The sequence below is a fragment of the Choloepus didactylus genome, chromosome 2 (assembly GCF_015220235.1).
Source record: "Choloepus didactylus isolate mChoDid1 chromosome 2, mChoDid1.pri, whole genome shotgun sequence".
NCBI lineage: Eukaryota > Metazoa > Chordata > Mammalia > Pilosa > Megalonychidae > Choloepus > Choloepus didactylus.
In genome coordinates this window covers 86,733,262-86,756,541 of record NC_051308.1, presented here as the reverse complement: position 1 = coordinate 86,756,541, position 23,280 = coordinate 86,733,262, and the positions used below count along the sequence as shown (strand labels likewise).

The 23,280-nt window shown below is 41.4% G+C and overlaps 1 protein-coding gene across 4 annotated transcripts in view; it reads left to right on the top strand.

Moving 5' to 3' along the window:
• The window catches only part of BRINP2 (BMP/retinoic acid inducible neural specific 2), a 118,450-nt gene that overhangs the window by 50,033 nt on the left and 45,137 nt on the right, over positions 1-23,280 (top strand). For 3 of the 4 annotated variants that reach the window (XM_037825283.1, XM_037825282.1, XM_037825285.1), the window contains exon 2: positions 15,998-16,341. In XM_037825283.1, the coding sequence (XP_037681211.1) occupies positions 16,076-16,341 (266 nt within the window). In that variant the 5' untranslated portion in view covers positions 15,998-16,075. Of the gene's footprint in view, positions 1-15,147; positions 15,164-15,997; positions 16,342-23,280 lie in introns of those variants that run through there. The other variant, XM_037825284.1, reaches the window with a different exon arrangement.

Below are 23,280 nucleotides of genomic sequence, written 5' to 3'. Positions count from 1 at the left end.
GCAAGTAGCAGGGACCTGTGTGTGACTGTGCAGGTTGTGTTTTGTTCAACTCCACAGGATGACATTCACTTAGACTACAGTGTGAATGGTGCCTCTTGGTACTGGTCAAGGACAGTCTGCACTACAGTGTGCAGTGGCCCTGTGGTGAAGGGGAGGGTACTAAGCATGTCACACACACACACACAGACACACACATACCTGTATGCATTGCACACACAAGAACTGAGAGCATCTTTAAGTGAAACTACAGGGAACAAGAAGCACAGAAAGTTCCCTTAACTCTCTACACCAATTGAGATATCAGAAGGAGAGGTTCAGTCCTCAGGCAATTCATTAGGGCAGAGAGTGAGGATAGATGGGGTAAGACAAAAAGCCCTGTTCTGTTCAATTCCAGGATCTGCCTGGGCCATCTCCACAGGTTCCCTGGCCAAGGACTGACTAAGCATAAGACTGTAGATTTGGCAGAGAGTCAAGAATGGTGGGGCCAGGCGATAGCTGGAGTGACATTTGTGAATGACTGTGATGAATTGTTTCTATTTGTTTAGACTAAACCCCAGCTCTGCCTCACACAACTGGAGCAACCAAGTGTGAGGTGCTGAGACAGTCAGAAATGAAAGCATCACCTGATCAGCTATTCATACTGACAACTGATGGTGTCTGGTTAGAAAAGCTAAGATGCAGGTCTCACTCAGTCTTATGGGTGATGAGAAAACTGGAAACAGAAGAGTGTAACTAATACCTAACATTAAATTTTATTTTTTAATTGGAATAAAGCATTATTTACTGATTACAAAAATAATGCACTGTTGTGTAGAAAATTTGGAAATATACAAAATCATAACAAAAAATAAAAGTATCCATAGTTGCAGCACTTGCCAATGATTATTAATATAAGTTCATTTGCAATACTTGCCTCTTAGGAGAGTGCAACATTCTGCAGATTTTTTCTAATTCCTTCTGCAGTGCAGGTGTGTGAGGATTGGTTGGGAGAAGGTAGTGCATGCTTTGATTAGCTTTATGGAGGAGAAATCAAAATAGCAAATTCACTGCCTCGTTTAAAGTCAGAGGAATTTCTGATGGCAATAACCCTTAGTCTTCTGTGGTCTGATTCTGGCCTCTAATAATAATAAAAATAACCTGTACCATTAACATTTGCCTGGGGCTTTTCAGTCTTAAAGAACGTACCCTTGAGGTATTATTCTGCTGTGCGCTTTCTATGTTTATTCGGCTAACTTCTCGTTCAGAGGCAGCCATAATATAAGGGAGGTTAAACTAGTAGATGGAGTAGGAATATCAGGAGCCAAGACCTCGGGCCCTTCACTTGTGTGGGACCATGCTTTCCTCAAAATCTCGATGCTTAAGGCAGCAAGATGGAAAGAGCATACTGCCCCTCAACAAGCTAGAGTGCATATCCGTATATGGGAATGGGGTGAGCAAGGTACATGCACGGGAATGTACAGGAACAGATTAATTCTGGACCCTTGCAGGCCTGTGTTGTCCAGTACAACAGCCACCAGCCACATGTGGCTATTCAGCACTTAATATGTGGCTGGTATGACTGAGAGCTAAATTTCCTATTCTACTTAATTTTAATTAATTTGACTTTTAAAACATTCATTTCAGTTATTGGAAAACTTTTAAGTGTACTTGGAATAACTTAAGTATGTGAATCTATTTTATCAACTGTAAGTTATATAAAATCTAAGCACAAATCAAGTATTTCTGATGAAAAATTAGCATCTGAATTGAGATGTGCTCTAAATGTAAAATGTATACCATATTGCCAAGACTTAGTATGAAAAATTGTAAAATATCTCAGCAACAATTTTCTTATATTAATTATATATTGAAATGACAATATTTTGGATATAGGGATTTAAATAAAATATATTAAAATTAATTTCATCTATTTTTTATCCTGATGGGCTACTAGTAAATTTTAAATTATGTATGTGGTTTGCATTATATAGTCTTCCTCATCTCCACAGACTCCATATTTGCAAATTCGCCTACTTGCTAAAATTTATTTGTAGCTCCAAAATCTATACTCAGACTCATTCGTGGTCTTCATGAACATACACAGAGCTGCAAAAAATTTGCCACCCCATGCGCATGTTTCCAGCTGAAGTCAGCTCTCACGCTCTCAACAAGTGTCCTTTTCCTGGTATCCTTAATGCCATATTTTTTTCATTTTTGTGCTTTTTGTTAGTGATTTTATTGTTTAGAATGGCTCCAAGTATAATGTGGGAGTGCTGTCTTGTGTTCCCAAGCACAAGAAGACTTTGATGTGCCTTATGGAAAAAGCATGTGCTAGATAAACTTCATTCAGGCCTTAGTTACAAGGCTGTTTGCCATAAAGTCAGTGTTAATGAATCAACAATATATAGTAAATAAGGTGTCTTTAAACAGAAATACACATAAAACAAGGTTATGTATAGATCAGTTGATGAAAATGTTGTGTGCAGAAGCTCCTCTCCCTGCTTTCCCCCTGGGAGCAATGGTTCAATATCCTTTAATTCACCAATAATGAGAATTGTCTGAATTTCTCTTGGACAGCACTGGAACCAGCCACTACCAGGTAGCAAACCAGGGTCTGTCTGCTTTACAGTGATATAGAGAGCCCCTCATTTATTTGAATAGGCAAACATTTAGAATCATAGACTGATAAATAACACAGCTGTTGGCAGTTAGAACCACTAGGGTTTCAATGTTTGTTCCACCAGCTATGTACCCATCTACTAATTTATCTCTCTTTTGTCCTTTGAACTTTGTAGTAATTTCAATTTCATACAAAAGTTACAAAACAGCACAAAGACTCTCATATATCCTTCACCCAGAGATACCTTTCAACTTCTGCAGCTGCCCTAATATTGTCCTTTATAGCAAAGGATCCAATCCAGGCTTGTACGCTGTGTGTAGCTATCAGATGTCTTCAGTGCCCTTCAGTCTGCAACAGTTAGTTCTTCAGTCCTTCTTTGGCCTACATGGCCTTAATATTTCTTAAGATTACACACATGTTATTTTGTGAGATGTTTCCTCGTGCTGAGATTCAAGTTATGAATTTTGGGCAGGAATCTCACAGAAGCGATGCTGTGTTCTTCTCAATGGATCATAGCAGGTGGCACATGATTTTGATTTGTCTTATTACTGGTGATGTTAGCTTGGATCACTTGAGTAAGATGGTGACAGTCAACTTTGTCCACTGTAAAGTTATTTTTTCTCTGTATAGCTGATAAGTATTTTGAAGGGAAATACTTTGAGACCATGTAAATATCCTATTCCTCATGTCATTAATAAGTATTTTAAGGGAGGTTCTCTGAAATATCTCATCCTTCATCCGACTTTCACCTCCTGGCTTAGCATTGACTTATGTTTCTTGCTTTAATGCATTATTACCACGAAGATTCCTAGATGATGACTTTATAATTCCATCATGTTTTCTACATTTATTAGTTGGTATTCTATTATAAGAAAAAGCATTCTTTTCTCTATGTTTATACGTATATAATCAGTTTGGTCTCATGAACTCCTATTTTATTCACTAGAATGTAGTTCATTACTATCATTATTTATTTTGATGCTTAAATTGTCCCAGAATTCAACAGGGAGTCCTTTCAAGCTAGCTCTGTGTCCTGTTGACACACATCCATCAATGTTTGGGCTTTTTTTTTTTTTTAAACCAGTGGTGCACTGGAGCTGGCTTACACTGGTTTGAAAGAGCCAGTTGTTAAATATCCAGGAAATTTGTGAGTGAGTTGACATCATGTTGGCATGGATTAGACATAGTGAGAGTAATTACACCATGAAAATGGGCAAATGCTCCAAACAGAGCTTTCCCTCCCAGAGAATCACTTGTTAACCATTTACCAGCCCACCGCTGTTTCTGCCACAAAAAGATGTTCCAGGCTCATCTTATATTCTTCCTACCAAAGTCCTATTATCATCCATTTCTCCAAGGACCCTTGATTTCTTTTAATGGAGATTAGCACTTAGAACCAAGATCTTGAAGCTCACTGAGCTCTACTGGGCACACTGGAGTGGACAGAACCAGGAAATGTGTATATACATATATAAATATACATATAGGCACATGTACATATAAACATATAGTAGGAACTAGGAAATATATGTATGTATGTGTGTGTATATATGCACACACTAATTTTAAAGAACTCATTTTGGAATAATTTTAGATTTACAGAAAAGTTACAAAGAGTACAAATATTAGCATCTTACATAATACTATGGTATGTTTGTTAGAACAAAGAAATTATCATTGGTACAATACTATTAACTAAACTGCATACTTTATTTTGATTTCACCAATTTTCCCATGCGTGCTCTTTTTCTATTCCATAATCCAACCAGGATATCACATTGCATTTAGCACATGTGCGTGCAAACACCCACAATACACACACACACTCTTACTTCTACATCTGATATATCTTATTAGCTACCTATCTATATCTTTTATGCATCTATCATCTATCTACCTAATTCTTTCTATCTATGTATGTATCTATCCATCCATCTACCTACCTACCTGCCTCTCATGAAAACCTCTATCTCATATCTCTAATTCCAAAGCTACATCACAGAGTTTATTCTAGCTCTCATCCTTTCCATATTTATAACTCCATTCTTTGACCCTGAGAAACTTTGTTCCCATTATCCTCAATTATTAAATTCTTGACTAAATCCTACTGAATATAACTAATCTCCTGGTTCTGTTGGGCTGCTGCCCTGTTCAACTGCCTGCTTCATGCAGAGCCTGAGTTTTCGTAGGCTGCTGTCCTCCCACATGCCTGCTTATTGGCTTTTTGACTGAATTAGGAAGGAAAAAAGGAAGAAATGAAGCTGTACAACTTTCTTAATCTCTCAGAAACTCTCTTCCTTGTATTAATTCCTCCTAGATTAATAATATCTACCTTGTTGGAAGCAAAGTACTTAGCACACTGGCTAGTAGAATAAATAGGACTTGTTACTGTTTTTGTTGTTTTTGTTATCAGGACTATTAAGCATGAACCAGGAGGTCTAGAGGGAGGGGCTGAAGTGATGAATGATTTTTGGTCCTTGCCGCTATGACATATGTTGGGAAACTAGATATGCAGGTAAAACTTCCCTAAAAACTTGGTCTTTCATTCATCAGAGACACTTCATGAGTCCAAATTCATTAGAATTTGTTGGTGTAAGTCAGGTTTTCTCAGCTTCAACATTACTGAAATTTGGGGTCAGATAATTCTTCGTTGTTAGTACTGTCCTGTGCATTGTAGGATGTTTATCAGCATCCCAGGCCTCTACCCACTAGATGCCAGCAGCACTCTACCACCCAGTTGTTACAACCAAAAATGTCTCCAGCCAAAGCCAAATGTCCCTTGAGAGACAGTGTCACACACCCCTTTTGAGAAATAGTGGCGTAAGAAAATCCACTGTTATTTGCCATGTTTGAGGAATGGAATATTGGACTTAATTTAAAATTCTTAATAGAGTTACTGTATATTGTTTTTCCAAAGATTTGGAATGAAAACCACTTAAACAATTCAAAATTGAGCTGAAAATCAATTTGACCCTGATTTTAATTCAGAAGTCACTGATTCATGCCTCCGTTATCACTGAACTGTGGATGCCTGCAAGTCCTGGTCAGCATCGAGCCTGCCTGATCTGACAGTTACCAGAGCTTGCCGTAAGAGAGGTATAACAAAGATTTGCACACACCTTTCTTCAAAAGAAATCCAAATATTACCTTCCAGCCTTTTCACCCACCTTCTCCATCCATGCATTTTACATTCCGGCTAAATGGAGTGCTCTTTTTCCAATAAACATTAGTTGGGTGAATGAGTAGATATTTATTAGATTTCCTAAAAGGAAGGAAGTGGAGAAAATTATTACAATGTTTTACAAAGGGTTTAATTTGTCAAAAATGCTTGAGTAAGTCAGTGGCAGTCTGAGCCAGAATTAAGTCAGGTTTCTTTATAATTACTCTAATTTTTCTTTTGAGGGTTCTTAAACTTTTTCACAAGAACCACTAGACAGGGCCAAAATCACTGGAATCTAAATCTACAGTTCTACTTTGTAGTGGAGAAAGAGCTTGGTGTTCAAGAACTGATGAGGAGTGTAACAAGCAAACAAAAATGTCAACAACACAGCAATTGTATAAGTTCAAAATTGTCAGCACAACAACTAACCCCTCAAAACCACAATGAAGTAACCCTAAATTCAAAGCATCCTTTTTTTTTTTTTAACCACCACCTAGAGGGATTTCATTGATCTGGACAGGACAGGAGGGTTTGCATCAATGCCCAGGATTGTATGGCAACAAGCCTCCTCAGCTGAATACTGAGTGAGAATCCTCAGCAAACTCTTCCAAGATGCTGATTTTAGTGTGTGAATACCAACTTCTGGTAACTTGCCAATATTAATTTAATAGGTTGCTAATATATAGGCCCTAGTTGTCTGCAGAAGTCAATTTAAAGAAAGGAAAGTCATTTGGCTCAAGAACTGAAGAGAGGATTTGCAGTGATGGATCAGCTTGCTCCCCATTAGAAGGCCTTTGCAAACCCCCAGTGGGCTTCAGACCGTACTTTTAGAAATGGTGCCTTGAGACCAGTAATCCTAAAAGGTTGACTGTGATTTCCTCATCTACCTGGTAAACCTCTAAGCTGGCTTCTGCTCCCATACTATCCTTCCTTTATGCAGTTTCTTTACTGACTGAACCCTCTTTGTCTCCTTGTCCCACTCTCCTCCAAACTGTCACCACATCTAGTCAAAAGCCTATGGAAAAAAGAAATTGCTCTCATCAAGAAAAACACTTAGGGATGGGTTTCTTAGACAATGCTACAAAAAGGGATAATGATTCTTTCTCAGTGTACTTATTGACATTCATTGAGCAGCATATAGTTTATTTTAGCTGGAGTTTGTGATGTAGCATCTATATTTAATTCCACAAGCTGTCAGGCAACTCATATATTTACAAACACCATCCCAGAAACACTGTGTTTGCTGGTCACAGCTGCATCTGTAGTATCTCAGGAGCGCTGTGCTGTTTGGCACGGCTCAGGGTATTATCATTTTATATTCCAGTCTGTGCCAAGGCCCAATTAGGGCAGAGCTTAGGCTAAAAGTTCAGATTCAGTGACAGGCCTGGAAGAACACCAGAAGGAAGGGTAACATTGAGGGCTGCAGGTCAGAATGGAGTGTCACTTGTCAGCGCCACCTCAGTTCTGCAACCTGCACAATGATGAGGAATTTCTGTGTGATTGGCTTTAAGGTTTATTTTAGCTTCCTAGGCCAGAGAGAAATACTTAAACTACTCTATGTACACAAAGGCTCTGGTGGGAGGTAAGCTGGGACTTAAGCAATGAAAGCCAGGCTGGCAGGGGCAGGCATGGGCAGAGGAGAGTCCCTCTCTGGGAATGGAATCAGCTGGTGGCAAGGGGAGTGGCATGGATGACTAACCTCGCACCAGTAACTGGACCTAGCGAGAGTGGCTGGACATCCCCAGGGGCAGGGTCCAAATGGCTGATGCAGGCAATCTTGGTAACAGGATTGGCCAGAATGCATAAAGAGGAACTCTAGTTGTGGTGCAATTCAGAGTCAGGGGCTGGCAATTCTTGGGGGTCTGTCTCCTTGCAGCAGGAAGTGGGAGAACTGAGAGCAAGGCCCATAAAACTTAATGGAGGAGATGGGGAACTAAGCAGAAAGGAAGGATATGGGGAACTTGGTTGCAGGCTCAGTTGGATTTGGTGGGATGAGAGAAGAGCCCCATGACTAAAGGGCATGAAGGAAACCAGCAGTTGTGGGTCTGAGTTGTGGGGAACATTGCAGAGATGAAATATGAGGCCATGCTGACAGGCCATCTAAACAGGAGTCACATAGCTTCCCGAAAAGCAGGAGTCCTAAATGTCTTGATCCAAGTCAAGAAAATGATTTTAGATGAATACTGCTTTTGCATTCTAAGATTGTAGGCTTTACTCTCACTTATAAAATAACCTCGTGTGACTCCAGCTCCCTTAGAGTAAAATCTGTGGATCTTAGGTTTTTAGGTCACTTTGACCATATTAAGCACTTTCTGGTTTGAGCAATATTGACTTCTGTTCCTGAGTTTACTCCTCTGTAAAATGGGCCTAATAACAACAACACCCTCGTAGAGTTGTGTGGAATTCAGTGAGTTAATGCATGTAAATTATGTAGATTGGCAGTGATGATGACAGCAGCTTTGGGACTCATGGGTCCCAGCTTCTGAAAACCCCAATTTACTACTGACACATGAAATAGAGGCAGAAGGAGCTCCAGATTTAGCATCAAGAAACTCAGGTTCAAGTCTGTCCCCTGGCAGTGGTGTGATCTGGAATAAGTCACTGCACTTCCATGGCTCTCAGTTTTCTCATCTACTGCACAATGAGAAGGGGATTTGATCACTGGTTCTCAACTGAAGAGTTGTATCAAAATCTCTCTGGTTTTTTTCAACATATACCAAATTATAAAAATAGACCATACTTTGAGATATAAGTTATTTCTCTCTCCTTTCTCTAGTCTTCCCCCTTCTCCCACACACTCTGGGCTGTTGAGGACCACTGGGCCAGGTCACCTCTAAGATCCTGCCCTTGTCCTCAGTTCCATGACATGATTAGGTGTGAATTAATCAGAACCCAAAGGCTGTAATAAGGCAAAGTAGCAAGTAATCAATGCAGAATCTAGCTTTGAAAGGCTTCTGGGAGGAAACAAGTCTGTGAGGCATGATAGACAGATGTAGACTCACAAAGAGGAAAGGTAGGAGTGAGCACAGTGTCAGGGTCCATCACCAAGCCATGGGGGTCAGTGATCGAGGCTACAGGATGAAGGCAAACAGGCCCTGCACTAGGCCCGACTCTGGGGGAGCTGGCGAAGAGGACCAGTGAGGTCACTAGGAATGCCCTGTAGGGTCCTTCCAAGATTAGCAAGGACACATCCTTTCAGCAAGAGACTTTACCTCCTCAGGTCTCTGTTTTCTCACCTATTCATATATATATATATAGGATTAGGGGTAGATATATATTTACATGCATTAATAGGACTAACTCAGATAAACTAATCCATGCATAACTCAGAAACTGGATTCTTTCTGGCTTTCAGAGCCCATATTGGAATCTTGGAAGAAATCATAGAGAACACTCTCACATAGCACTCACCCCAGGCCAGGCACTTTTTAAGGACTTTAAAATATGCACTCATTTAATGCCCACAGCCCAATGAAGTAGTACTATTATTATTATTAGCCCATTTTTACAGATGAGGAACCTGAGACAAAAGTCAGGGAGCCAACGTTAAGGAGCCAGGCAGTTTGGCTTCATCATCTAACTGGTCACCACTCCACTATGGAGCAGCTGATGGCGAGTTTTCAGCAACTGGCAGGGGAAGCAAGATTTGTCCTCAAGGCCACAAGGAGCTGCTGGAGTTTCTTAAGCAAGGAGTGTGATGGAAGTGGCTTTGAGCAAGGTTAATCTGCATGGAGAACAGGTTTTAAAGGCTTTGAAATGTGCATCTTTTCATTTAGAGTTTCTGTTTGATGGACAGTGCCTTCTTTCTCATTTCTGTGGACTCAGTGACCTCCAGGGAGGCTCTGGGGCAGAGGGGCCCCATCCGGTCTGAGCTCTCTGACCCTGGCTTATCATGCGAGACCCTGGGCAATCTTGTCGGCTAGCTTGTCTCTCCAAGGAAAGTGCCAAGGACAACCAGCAGGCAAACATGAATCCTCAGAAACTAACAGATGAATCCATCCTTGATAAGTGAAGGGCTAGTTATCACACCACAGAAACCTATAAATTTGGGACCTTGATGGGGTGGAGCCTACAAGGTCTAATGTCAGTAAAACCGTGTATGTGCATGTATGTGAAGGGGTGTGTGAAATTTTTTAAGCTTCCTGCATTTTGTTCCTGCCCATTGAGGGCAAAGATTGGGTCTGTCTTGTTTCCCGAATTTACTCTCATCATCTAGTATCGTCCCTGTGCATGGAAATTTCTTAGTAGCTGGTTGACTGTTTGATGGATAGAGGTGAGAGAGGATAAGGAGAGGTGGGTTCATAGGTCTTGGAGTCAGAATATGGGAAGTTCACTTTTTCTGCTTCCTTGTGAGGAGACCTGCAGCAAGTCCCTTCCCCACTCCAAGCCTTCTCTTTTAAAAGCCTGAAATGAATGTTAGAGCATTTAGTAAACAGCAATTATGATTAGCTCTTACCTTTGCATAAACAATCACTAATGTTGTTAACCTGATGTTACGCAGTGAGGATATCCATATGTCTCACCTGTTTTAAATCATTTGCAGCCCAGATCTGTGGAAATGTGCAAAATGTACCTTTTCAGTTCCATGCCAGTCCTGGGGGTGAAGGCTTGAGAGGACAGTGGAAGTCGGGGTGTCAGACCTGCCTGGATTTGAAAGGGGTATGGTGGGTGCTGCCGAAGTCCTAGGAAGTGCAGCCAGGAGAACATTATTGGGTGAAAATGCCACACTTACTCTATGGAAGTTGGCAGAGCATCCCAACGTAAGAGAGAGGAAAAGTTATTGACTTGCACTGATAGCACCCCTACCTCCATTTTTGCTCTTGAGGAATCTCTACCCTATAATGTAGTATCATTTTCCCAATCTAACCTTCCTTTCTAGTAAAAACAGAAGGTTTTGCATCAGGATGTGGATGACAAGATGAAATAACACTTTCTGTGAGACTTTGCCACCAACACCCTCAGACTTATTTGAGAAAACATCTCCTTTATAAAGTTGGCCAATTACCCACTCAAATGGCTTGAAAACTTATTTAATGTCACTGCCTAATCACTTTATTAAATGTCACTGCTCCAGCAGGCAAGCATTTCTGCTTTATACTTCATTTCTCTTATTCTTCATGCCCTTTCTGAAACACAGAATTTCCTCCCAAAGACCACAATTTTAATGCTTCTCCCCTTGTATTTGTGCCCCTTCTATTTGCATAGAATTATGGAATTTCAGCATTGGGCAGGACCATAGGGATCATCTTATGTCTTAAATCATTTTACTGATAACCAAAGTGAGGCTCTCAGAGAGAAGTGATTTGCCCGAGGGCACCAGCTTGTACCTGGCAAAGCTGATATTTCTGTGTAGTGATAAGTCACATAGTGGTGCAGTGACATGGAAGTGGTATAGGACCCTGACTATGCAGACCTGGACCTGCTGCCGAAATGTGCACCCCGGGGCGACTCACCAGTCTGTTCCCAGCCTCAGTGTTCTCATCTGTGAAAAGCGGAGCATGGAAACCAGGAAAGGAAGAGTGTGTTGAATTTTACTATCCGTGCTTAAGCAATAATGTCACAAAAATATTAGATTATCTATACTGATATTTTTAATGGTAATTAACATTAATAATTTTGTTAGTAATGATATGGTCACACCTGTTACTCCTCTTCTAGCCTATAACCATAGCCTAGTCATATCCTAAACTCCTCCAACCCATAACCCCTGCTCTGCAATAATTTTCAGTGAGGAAACTTCTATTTCCGTCTCACATGCCACCATCTAGTACATGGGCAGCAGATGCCCAAACCCTAATTGTCCTGTCCCCTGACACTCCTAGCATAAATGGAGGTTGAAAATAATAGGAGGGCAAAATCAAGTACTCTTACTTAGTGTGGTGGGGATACAATTCTAATAAGCACTAATAACTAATAGCGGCACTGCCTACTTCTCTTGGTATATTGCCGATACCTCATCTTCTCTATTGACAAAACTGTGACCCATTTAATTCATGGCTTAAAGAACAGATTTGAGCAAATGTATTCAGCAAAGGAAAACCCATGACTTGTTTTACTTGTACCTTTGTTCCAAAGCTAATTTATTAATTGTTTTGGCTTCAGTATGATCTAAGGAAATAAAATTATTTGGATTTCACAAGTAAGTTTATAATTTTTTGTCAGGGAACTAGCTTAGCCATTATTTTAACATACTGATATGTCACATGGAGGTTTATTTAATGTCAGTTTTAAGACAAAAAGGCTAAATGGAAACATCATGGGGGAAGGTGGTAATTGTTTTATCCTGCTGAATATTAGTGTACCACTGGAAGTTGTAAGGATTTAGACAGTTAAAACTTGCTTGGCAGGTTACTGTTACCAAGTTTCTAGTTACTTTATTTGTGGAGCATAAGCAGGAAATGGCCAAGAACTGTGCCTGCCCCTTAAAAAGCCTGATTTTTATACAACTGTCAACGCAGTGATTATTTTGTCTTTTTTTAAAAAGATGAACACATACTAGGAATTTTTTTTCTAAAAAAGTGTTTGAAACCTGCTTAAAACTTCTTTTTTAAGGGAGATTTTTTTAGTCAAAATGTCTTCAGATCCCGAGGAAAAAGCAATGAAGCGGAAGCTATATTATTCCAAGGCCAGGTTTTTGAGAGGAGACATCAGCACTGAATTCAGGCATTCTTGCTGTGCTCAGCAGACTTGGCCCAGCAATCAAAATCATTTGATTCTAAAGCTGATACTCCTATAACCAGGGAGGTTCTAGCACATTGCAAGCTCTGAAAAAGCATAATTACAAACAAAGGGTGACAAGAAGCATACGTTGACTTAATATAGCTCGCTTCTCACACGCCTCTCCTCATAAAACCTGTGATCGGTAGGTGAGGTGATTGTTATCACCTCCTTATTACAGTGCAGGACACCAGGACACATAGGTTAAGGCTGAGCCACAGCCACCTATTTTCACTGGCTCACAGCAACCACTCGATGAAATGCATAGAATCGAGCCATCAGATATTTTTGAGGACCTATTCTATGGGAGTACTAGGATTACAAAAACAAAGAAAGATGTGATCTCTGTCCTCAAGAAATTCATAACCTAGGAGGGGAGAGTGCGAGGTGACTTGGTGGAGTTAGTGGGGATAATCATTATCACTTTGCTCAAGAAACTGCAATGCAAATAGCTGATTTTCAGGGAGCACAAAGAACCCTTTAACACAGAACGGGAGACGGATGAGGTTGTCTCTCATGAGTCAGTGTTAGTTTCCTATTGTGTAAGAAATGACCATGAATCCAGTGGCTTAAAACAACACAGATGTAAATCGTATAGTTTCCATAGGTCAGAAGAGCTGACATGGATCAGTTAGGTCCTCTGCCATTCCCATCTGGGATTTGGGGTCCTCGTCCAAGCCCACGTTGTTGGCAAAATTTGTTTCCTTGTGGTTGTATGACTGATTTTCCTGCTAGCTGCCCACTGGGGATTGCTGGCAGCTCCTAGAGGCCCCCTGCAGGCCCTTGCCACATGCACCCCATAGACAGTTCACTACATCGTTGTTTGCTTTCGTCCAGGCCACAAGGAACTCATCTCTCTGACGCTTCACTGTCTTTTAAAGGCTCGCCGGATTAGGCCAGGCCCACGCAGGGTTATCTCCCTTTTGATTAACTCAAAGGCAAATGATTGGTAATTTAACCTAATCATGGAAGTGATATATCGTCAAATTCACAAGGCCTGCCTACACTCAGGAGGAGGGAATTATACCAGACAAACACAGCAGGGCACAGGAATCTCGGGGAGTATTTTAGAATCCTGTGTGACACCATGCCCTTCTGCCAATGTCTGTGCATCTGTACTTTACTGTATTTTCCACCTCAGCCTCCTGCATCAAATAGCCTCCATCTCCCAATCAAACATTCTCCCCTCCCTTCCATCAATCAATCTTAAAAAAATAAAAAACAGAGCAGTATTTTGTCAGAGGAATTCATCACTCATTGTAGGGTTTCAGCTAATGTAATGAGCCCTTGCTTTTGTGTTGTCAAGACTTAGCATAGTGTCTTGCATTTAGGAGTCCTCAAGTTATGTTTCATAAATAAATGAGTACATGAATGATTGAACAAGAAATATTTGGGCAACCTCATCAGATCACATCCATATAAAAAATGGCCTAACACCGTTGAGCAAGACTGATTCTTCTCTTTAGTTTTAAGCCACTTTGTCTCCCGATTTAAAAGTAATGCATGCCCATTATAAAACACTAGTGAATTGATTTCTTTCCATGATTTTATTTTTTAGATGTAACTTTTTAATCCTTCTGGAACTAATTTCCCAATATTATGTATAAAATATTCCATCCCTTCCCCAATTAGTCTGCAATGCTTTTTTTTTTTTCATACACTAAGTTTTCATGTATTTTAAGGTCAATTTCTGAGCCATCTATTCTATTTCATTGATCTGTCTGTCCATTTGTGTGCCAGTACTACCTACTTTAATTACGGGAATTTTATAATATGTTGTAAGATCTGATAGGGCAGGTGCTGCCTCGTTATTCTTCTTTCAGCCCCTCTCTCAACCAGTTCATTAAATGAGGGTCTGTCTTGCTTCCTACATAAGCACCTTAGGAAGAAGTGGTAGCCTCCTGGAGCCAGATCTAATTTCATATTCTAGCTCTGCCTCTAGCTTCATGCCACTGAGTTCCAATAATTATGTAACAACTTACTGGGAAAATTAACTGAGGCAACTTCTAAGAATCCCCTAGCACATAATAGGTGGTCAATACTTACTAGCAGGCATGGAGAAGTGACTTTGAAGATCTAGAAACTTGTATTTCTGTCCCTCCATGCTTAGCACTCCCTGCTCCTCTTTTGAAAGCATCCCATTCCCATTCCAATGCTAAGGCACCCATCTCTCAGACTTGGGCCAGCTTTTAGACTGGGAGGATCCAGGATAACCATTTGGTTCCAGCACCTTCAGAGTTTGCACTGATTCACCAAAATCTGTTGGTTTTGTTGAACTAGAGCCATCCCAGAATACCCTGGGGGTCTCTGAAAAGGGGCATGAATCAACCTTTCCCTCTCTGGGCTTAAATCCACTTTGCCTGTCCTTGTAGGAGTCCAGAAGTGCCCCATCTGCAAGGAACACATCTCTGGGCTTTGGCAGCCAGAGAAAGTCCTCAAGTCATGAATTGCAGATGTTAGGAAGTCAGTCCAGCCCACACTGAAGTGAGGGAGACTGACAGGACTCCAATGGCACATGCCACAAAAGATAGAAGAAATGAATGCAATTCCAAGAATCTCCATAGAACTGAATCAGTCCCTTGCATTTGCCCAGATGTTTACAAAGGTGGCCATTTACCTTAAGCAAAGTGAAGTCATTGGAAATCAAGGACTTGTGATAAGCCACAAGGCAGCCAAGAGTTTTGAAGGTGAGAATCTTACTTCTTTCTTGGAACCTTACCTCCAGCTCAGTAGTGAAGCACAGTTCTGCCCTTGTGGAGCTTTCCTTCTCCACCATGAGGAGAGAGAGAGGGCCCAATGGTCATCCTTGTATGCATGCACTCTACTTTCTGATGATGGTGATAAGGCATTTTGATTTTCCACCCTGACTCCATCTGTGTATGGCCTTTTATTGAAGATCAGATATTCAAAGCTGGAAGAGGACTAAATATTATCTAATCAAGCCTCTTTATTTTCTATAAAAGGAAACTGAACCCAGAGAAGGGAAGTGATTTGCCAAATTCACCCAACTTCATAACAGCAATGGGACATCACTTCGTCTCTGTCCTACAATTCTCCGTCCCAAAAATGGGACTTCCAGTTGCTTTGCATCAAGCTTCTAGGTGCAGCTTGCAGTCTTTGAGGCTACTTCTGAAACATTTTGACATTCCTGAGAAAGAAAGACATAAACCAATGGTGATGAGTGACTCAGCATAGGAAACATGGAAGCAGTCTAGTATAAGGGTTGAATGTGGTCATCTGAGGTCAAACTCTGGTTTCACCACTTAATAGCTGCATGAGCTTAAGCCACTTTCTTAGTCTCTTTAAGCCTCCATCTTCTCATTTGTAAAATGATGGGAATGGTGTTTCTTCATAGGATTGTTTTAAGAATTAAATGAAATAATATGCATGAAGTGCTTAGCTCAATTCCTGGAACCAAGAATTTCTAGAATGAGGCCCTGCCCAATTATGTTTGTTGCTCACAGGCCCATGGGGCGAGACCAGGGTGCCCAAACTCACATCTCCTTGTTGTCCTTTTCTAGTTCTGGAAGCCCTGGAGGAGCAGCACAGAGGGGGAGAGCGTGGCGAGAGAATGAAGAAACCAACTGCCCAGGAGAAGCATGAGGTGGCAGTGCGGCACTCGGTTTAGAGGGCTTCGGCCAGCAGCGGTCCTATGGGCGGCACTGCTGGCACTGGGCCTCCCTGCTTGGGTGTTGGCTGTCTCGGCCACCGCCGCTGCTGTGGTCTCCGAGCAGCATGCCCCAGCCGGCCAGCCTCCCCTGGACTGGCTGCTCACAGACCGGGGCCCCTTCCACCGCGCCCAGGAGTATGCTGACTTCATGGAGCGCTACCGCCAGGGTTTCACAACCAGGTACAGGATCTACAGGTAAGTGGGAACCTCCACGACTGAGCCAGGGGCTTCCCTCAGAACCCAACCTGGGCAGGTCCCGCCAGAGTGCAGGCGCCGACTGTGAAGCCAGCTGGAATGCCCTCCCACTGAATCAGAGGTGAAAACGGGGGGAGCACCAGGCAGGGAAAATAAGCGTACCATGTTGGTTTTTTAAAAAAGAAAGAAGAAAACACATACAAGCTGGAAAACCTGCTGATGCCTCCTGGGGAACTAAGCAAAAGGGTTTCTATTTATAGGTTGTGCTGCTTATAAATTGAGGACAAATCAGGCAGCCTGGAGTCAGCGTGGGGCCTGTGCTGCTGCAGGAGGTCAGAGTCAAATGCTGGGGCCTGGTTTTAACTAATGGGTTAGACACTTTTATGAGTTGTAATTACTTAGACATGCAAACGAAGGAAGGGCAGCTCCAGCTCCTGCCTGAGAAGTCTGGGGAGCCCTGCAGGGTCAGGGTGGAACCTGCCCTCACCTTTGACAAGTCCACCACCTCAGCTTGCTTTGTGCATACAAATGGGCTGTACCTTCCTGTTCCCTTATGCCCATCCCCAGGAGCATCATTGCTGAAAGTCAAATATGAGAGCTGCCTGGTCCATCTGACCTGAGATAAGCCAGGCACATATTCTTGGTTGCTGGACCAGCACTTCAAAAGCACAGTGATCCTCCAAGTGCTGACCTTGGGTGACCTAGCAAGCCTCAGAGCTCCCACAGGTGCATCCCTGATTTGAAACTTCCCCTGATCCCTCTTCCCACTTGTTCCCTTATCTCTCCTCCCTTCTTCTCCTCACCTTGCCCACCATCTTTAGACAATTCAGGGAGCTTCATTAAATTCTTTTTTAAAAGACATTTATTTTCTAATTGCAAATTAGCTTCTAATGCAAAAAAAAAAAAAAAAAAAAAAAAAGAAAGAAAGAAAGAAAAGAAAAGAAAAGGAAAGAAATCCAAAATGAGAAAACATGAAAAGCACAGAGAAACAAAAACATAAAAATTATTATTATTTCAGCATCTAGAAGTTACTATTGTTAATATGTTGGCGTATGCTATGAGAACATACTAGTGTTTTTGGAACTAGACTTAGCACTTTACATGCTGTATGTGCATCTGATACTTCCAACAAACTTATGTTGGAAGAACAATTATCCTCCCACTTTTACAAATGGGGAAATTGAGAACCAGAGAAGTTAAGCAACTTGCCATAGGGCACACAGCTTGTAAAAGGCAGAGCCAAGATTACCTCCCAAGTTATCAGACTCCAGAGTCTAGGTTCTTACATTTAAAGACATTTTTTTTTTCTCCGAAAGTTTTTTAACTTCTGCAGTAACCATACAGTCTATTTAGGTTAGTTAGTATGGCATCTCAGCTCAGAGAGAAGGTTTTAGGAGCACTCAGCACTGGAAGATTCCTAAATGGTAAGAGAGCAGCCGTTTATAGAGGCCAATCACCTAGTTCACAATTTCCCCATTTGGAGACAGTTGAAGGGGCAAGATCAGAAATTTGAAGGGCTGTACCTCATAGGTCCAAAAATATACAGAAATCAAATCCTGCTCCTCAGGAATGGCCTGTCCAGCATTCTTTTCTGTCCATTTCCTCCTTCAATGTGCTTAGATTCAGTTTGGTCCTAGAAGGGACTGCAATTCACACTCCCTGTTTCAGTGACTCTGGTCCTTGCCATCCTCCAAAGACTGCAGTGGAAATTCACATAAGCTCACTGAGGCAAGGAGGGGCCAACTCAGGCTGGGAGTGGTGATTTACCTGCTGAAGTGAAACCAGATGAGAAAACATGCTCCAATAGATTCTTTCAAAGGTAGATTCAGGATGATTCTTTTCTTTATCAAAGAATTTTTCCCCTATTCCTCCAAAATTAAAAAAAAAAAAAATCAGAAAATCCATCCTAGAATGTTTCTAAGCAGTGAATTCTTCTAGTCCAGTTAAAAGAAGATTTAATTTACATTAGACTTTTTGGTTTATCCCAAATCCATCAGCAGCACCATCATCAAAAAAATGATTTTTAAAAAATTTTATTGCAACTGAAATGTAAGGCTGAGGATCCCAACACCACTATCCCTGTCAAAGAACTATAGGAACCAGAGGGAATAAACCATCTGTTTCCTTCTCCCGTCAGTAGATTTTTCTTCTCACCAAGCTCAGCCCCAAATTTGGACAGCTGGGCAGCCACTTAAAGCCTGTTTGGAAGCTTAGAGCTGGCCCGTGGGGAGTGTCTGTAATCACTTCTGCACCATCAACCGTTCTATCAGTTGGTAATGGTTTGCTGATCATTTAATGTGACAAGCTCTTAAATTGTGCCATTCAGTTTCTCTGGGGTCAGTTATTGCTCATGAACCTGTACTTGGGGAAACAGTAACCAGTCATTCTGACAGGAATGTACCATTCTGATTTGCAGCCCTTTGTGGAGCGAAGAGAGAATGGTCGCAGGCTTCTGCGCCAGGAGCATTCTGGGAGTTTGCCTTTAGTTCTTAAGCAAAATGGTGGCTCTGTGGATATTTGTTCCATGGCTCTATATTATCCCAATGGGAATTCACTGCAAATTGAGGACTTTGCTTACTCTGACTAAGCCGGTTACAGAAAACATTGAGAGTCATCCCGCAATTTCTCTTCTTTTACCCAGAAGGGCAGAGGGAAAAAAAGCTTATAGAGAATATCAGAAATGCTTTGTGGGGAATTATTGGTGTCTTAAACAGAATTAGTCTTTTATTTGATTCTTTAAGAAAGCTTTCAGTACCTAGCTATCAAATGATATAAGAATGTACCTTCTTTATAAGATAGAGAATGAACTGTGTTTGGGGGAAGAATAAGACTTTCTAGTGGGGAGCAATATTTGGTGAAGGATCATGTGATCTCTAACCATGGACCCCCAGACATTGTTTTCTTAGCTATAAGTTTGTTAATCATATGGCAGAGAGGCTCTGGAGTCAGATAACCTGGCTTCTAATTCTGAATCTGTAGCCTATTGGTTATATAATGTTGGGGAAATTAATTTCTTAGTTCTCCAATTTCCATATCTATAAAATAGGAACAATAATAATGCCTACCTAATGGATTGATGTGAAAATTGAATGAGTTAATTGACATAAAGCGCTTAGAACAGAGCTCAACATATATTACCTATTATTATTAGATCATCCTTAATAAATATTAGTCAATGCAAGAATGGAACTGAGATGAGAACCATGAATACTATCTTTAGTATAATGTTTGCTAAGGGCTTAGCATTCAATAACTTATATTTGAAGAGAAAAAAAAAATGTTCTCTTGGTTTCCTTTTTAAAGCACATTAACTTCCACCCATCAGTCCAGCCCTCTGCTTTAGGAGCTCTTGTTCCTAAAATCAAGGATTGCCATCTGAGGCAAGCCCTCCAGAAATTGGTGACTGCTGGCTCTTCAGTCCCAGGGATGAAATGAACAGTTTCAGGATGGAGCTTTTAAGAGGAGAGAGACAATATGCACTTTGGTTAAGCCCTCCTGAATTACGGTGGGTGGGGGGGCAGAGGGTCCTGGACAGCTCATCCAATTTTTGGCAACCCTTCAAATTACACTGACCAACCTCTCAGCTTGTCCTGTAGCCTTGTCAGACCAAGATCTGAGCCATCAGTCCACTCCTCAAAGGGCTAGGTGGTAAGAGCTATGAGGGCAGAGTTATTGTCTTCAGTTTCCTTTTTGCCCTCCACTTCCCTCTTTCTCTCCCTCCACTCCATAGCACCCACTACAGTAAATGCGTAAGTACCAACCTCTAACAGCAGCCCTATGCGGTGGATGGAACCTTCCAAGGTCTAAGGCAGTGAGATGAACTTATTCAAGGTCAGAGAAGTAGCCAGTCACAGCCAGAAATAGCACTAAGGGCTCCTGACTTGATGTCTCCTGCTCATTACTCTAGACCATGCCACTTCCCTCTGACTGGTGAGTGCAACTTCATCATGACATGAAACCTAATCAGGCACCTAAATTGAGCTGATGAAAATGTAAATACGGTTTCTCGAAACACTCTAGTGGTAATGTTCCGCTCTCTCTTTGCTACAAATCAAAGTAATGAGCGGTCTTTTTTAAAATATTATTTCTTTTTGTATTAAGATTTTAATAGAGAGATAATCGTAGGATTGGAAAAAATCCAAGCACTATGATGAAACACTTAAAACTTGGAAAGAATAAATTAGAATTAAGAGAGAAAGTTAGAAATCAGACAGAACAATGGACATAATATGGTGGTCGAAAGGAAAGCAAGGCTCCCAAAATATTAACCTGAGTCATTATTACCTCCATTCCTATCCACTTCTTTTTAGAAAGAAAGAGTCTGGGGAAATGTTGGAAGTCTTCTGGTAAGAAACAAAAATGAAAGTTAAATAGATAATTTCTGTGACCAAAGGGGACATCTTATTCTGATCACATTCTAGGATAAGTTTGCAAGTTTGGAGAACGAAAGTCAAAGGAAGCTGAAAACCAAGAAGGGGAGTGATACCCAAAGGTAGGCAGGGTTGAGGCTGGAATATGTTGTTTCAGGTACATCTGGAAACATCCAGTAGGGTAAGAAGGGATCGAATGAAGTTGATATGGAGAATGCAGGTAGTTAATAGGGGAAGAGAATGTTTCAGTAGGCACCAGAACAATGACTCTCAGAAAAGAAAGTGTGTTTGGAAGTATTATTTTACTAAATAAAGTATTATTGTTAGGATGAATAATAGCTTAGACGTGAGGCAAGTTAGACATAGGAAGAACCAAATATTTGATCCCCGCTTCTCAAAATATGGTCTGGGGACCAGTGGCATCAGCATCACCTGAGAGACTGTTAAAAATGCAGAATTTCAGGCCCAACCTCAGACCTACAGAACAAGAATCTGCATTTTGGCAAGAATCCCAGACAAATAGTAAGCATGTGAAAGCTTGAGTAGCAGTGTGCTTGATTACACCAAGTGCTTTGGAGTAAAGAGGAGAGCAAGAATGACCACAGCAGAGGAGAGAGGGCTTAATGGGAAGTTGCATTTGAGGTGATGAGAAGACTTACAGGAGATGTTACAAATGAAATAGAAGAGCGGTGAGAGCAGTTAAATTTAGGAGTTATTGGTACCAGGGTACATGGACTCATAAGAATAGATACAGCAGCTGGGGGAAAGCTTAAAAGCAGAAAAGGCTGGAGGGCCTAGAACCAGCTCTATCTTCCGAGAGATAGAGAGGTGAGGAAGCAGAGAGCAGCTGTGGAAGAAATCGCAGGAAGAGCTCCAGAGCTCATTTATCATCCAGACCAAGTCTCACCTACTAACAAATGCTGATTTGGATAAACAGCGAACCCTGGGAAAGGCACCAGCTCCAATTAAGAGATCACAATCCACATAAAGAAGCAGCAACCAGAGGCAACCTCGGTCTGCCTAGGTAAATCCCAGTGATTTCCTAGGTGTTCATTACAACTGCAGAGGTAGAAAAGGTTGTGTTATCACTCAGCTGCAGGAGACCACGAGGGAAGCCGGAATTCTCAGGGAGATGGGACAGGCCAGGAAGGAGGCTCCTCTGGGGAAACAGGCAATACCCAAGTAAGCTGGCTGATCTCTGGAGTTCCCACGGACTGTGTATTTTGACAAGGGGTTTGTTGGGATGGAAGTAAAGTGAGGAATGCATAAACCAGGATTGTGATTCAAATTAGGGAAAATTTACAGGCCATGTGGCAGTGATGAGCCTGCAGTTCTGGTCACAAGCACTATCGCTGAGAGCACAGGGATGAAGGTATGGAAGAGACACAGAACAAAATGTTTAGAAGTTGCTTTAATCAAGACTAAGGCAACAGCACCTCTGACATATGAACACCCAATCTAGATTGTAGACTTAGCATAAGGTCTCTTAGACCTTCACCCAAGGGTTTACAACCCAGAAGTGTCTGGACGACAAACCCCGCAGCATGGACATGGGCAGACCCTTAAATTAGGCTTTCCATTCCCTTGCCCTTGTGCAGAATACCCTTCTCCATCTCTGACATGGAAACACATCACGTCAGGGCAGCACACTCTGTTAAGTTCCTATTATTCACAAAGAGCTAAGTGAGAAAGTGTTCTGCTCTCTTGGAGCAGGGAGAAACAGCACATAAACAAACAACTGTAATTCCAAGTATTCATTCTTTCGTTCACTCATTCATTATTTTGAGTGCCAACACTGTGCTTGTTACCCACTAGATTCTGATAATAATGAGCAGCTCTTGATCTGATGGAAACTTACAAATTAAATACATTTGGAGAAAGTGCTAGATTACTCTGCAGAGAAAAGTCAAGGAGAGCTGAAATAAAGAAGTGATGTTTAGGCAAAACTTTGATGGATTAGTGGAAACTCACCAGGTGGAGAGTTTGGGGAATGGTGGTGTAGACACAGGAACAGGATAACCAAAAGCCTGGGAGTGCAAGGAGAGGTTTGAGAACTGAGCAGCCTGCCCCATGTTTCTAATGTGAGTGTCAAGAAGAGCATTGTTGTGCCCTCCTTGCTGCTGTCTTCCCACTGTACTATTTCTGCCATAGCCTGTCCCTCCAAAATGTCAAAAAAAAAAAAAAAAAAATCTGATTTCTTCCAAGGTGCAATTTAAAAAAAATTCTATCAAGAGGAGCATGTTATTTTCGTGCATTAGGTGTGGTAAGTAAAACATGAAGCAAAGATAATTGCATGTATATAGAAAGTGGGACCAAAGGCAGTTCCTTCTACTTCTACCTTGGAAAAATGGAGTGTAAATATTCACTTCATGAGAAAGGAGTATGCAGTGCTTTGAGATTCTGCAAAGCTACTGGCTCGACTGAAAATCCAGCATCATTTATGCTTAAAAAAATTGAATTAATGGTAAGTTTACCACACCATGCATTTGCTCACTTGGTCCTCAGCATCTCTATTCTGCAAAGCATTATTCTGGACACTACAGCAGGATATAAAACATAAAGAAAACAG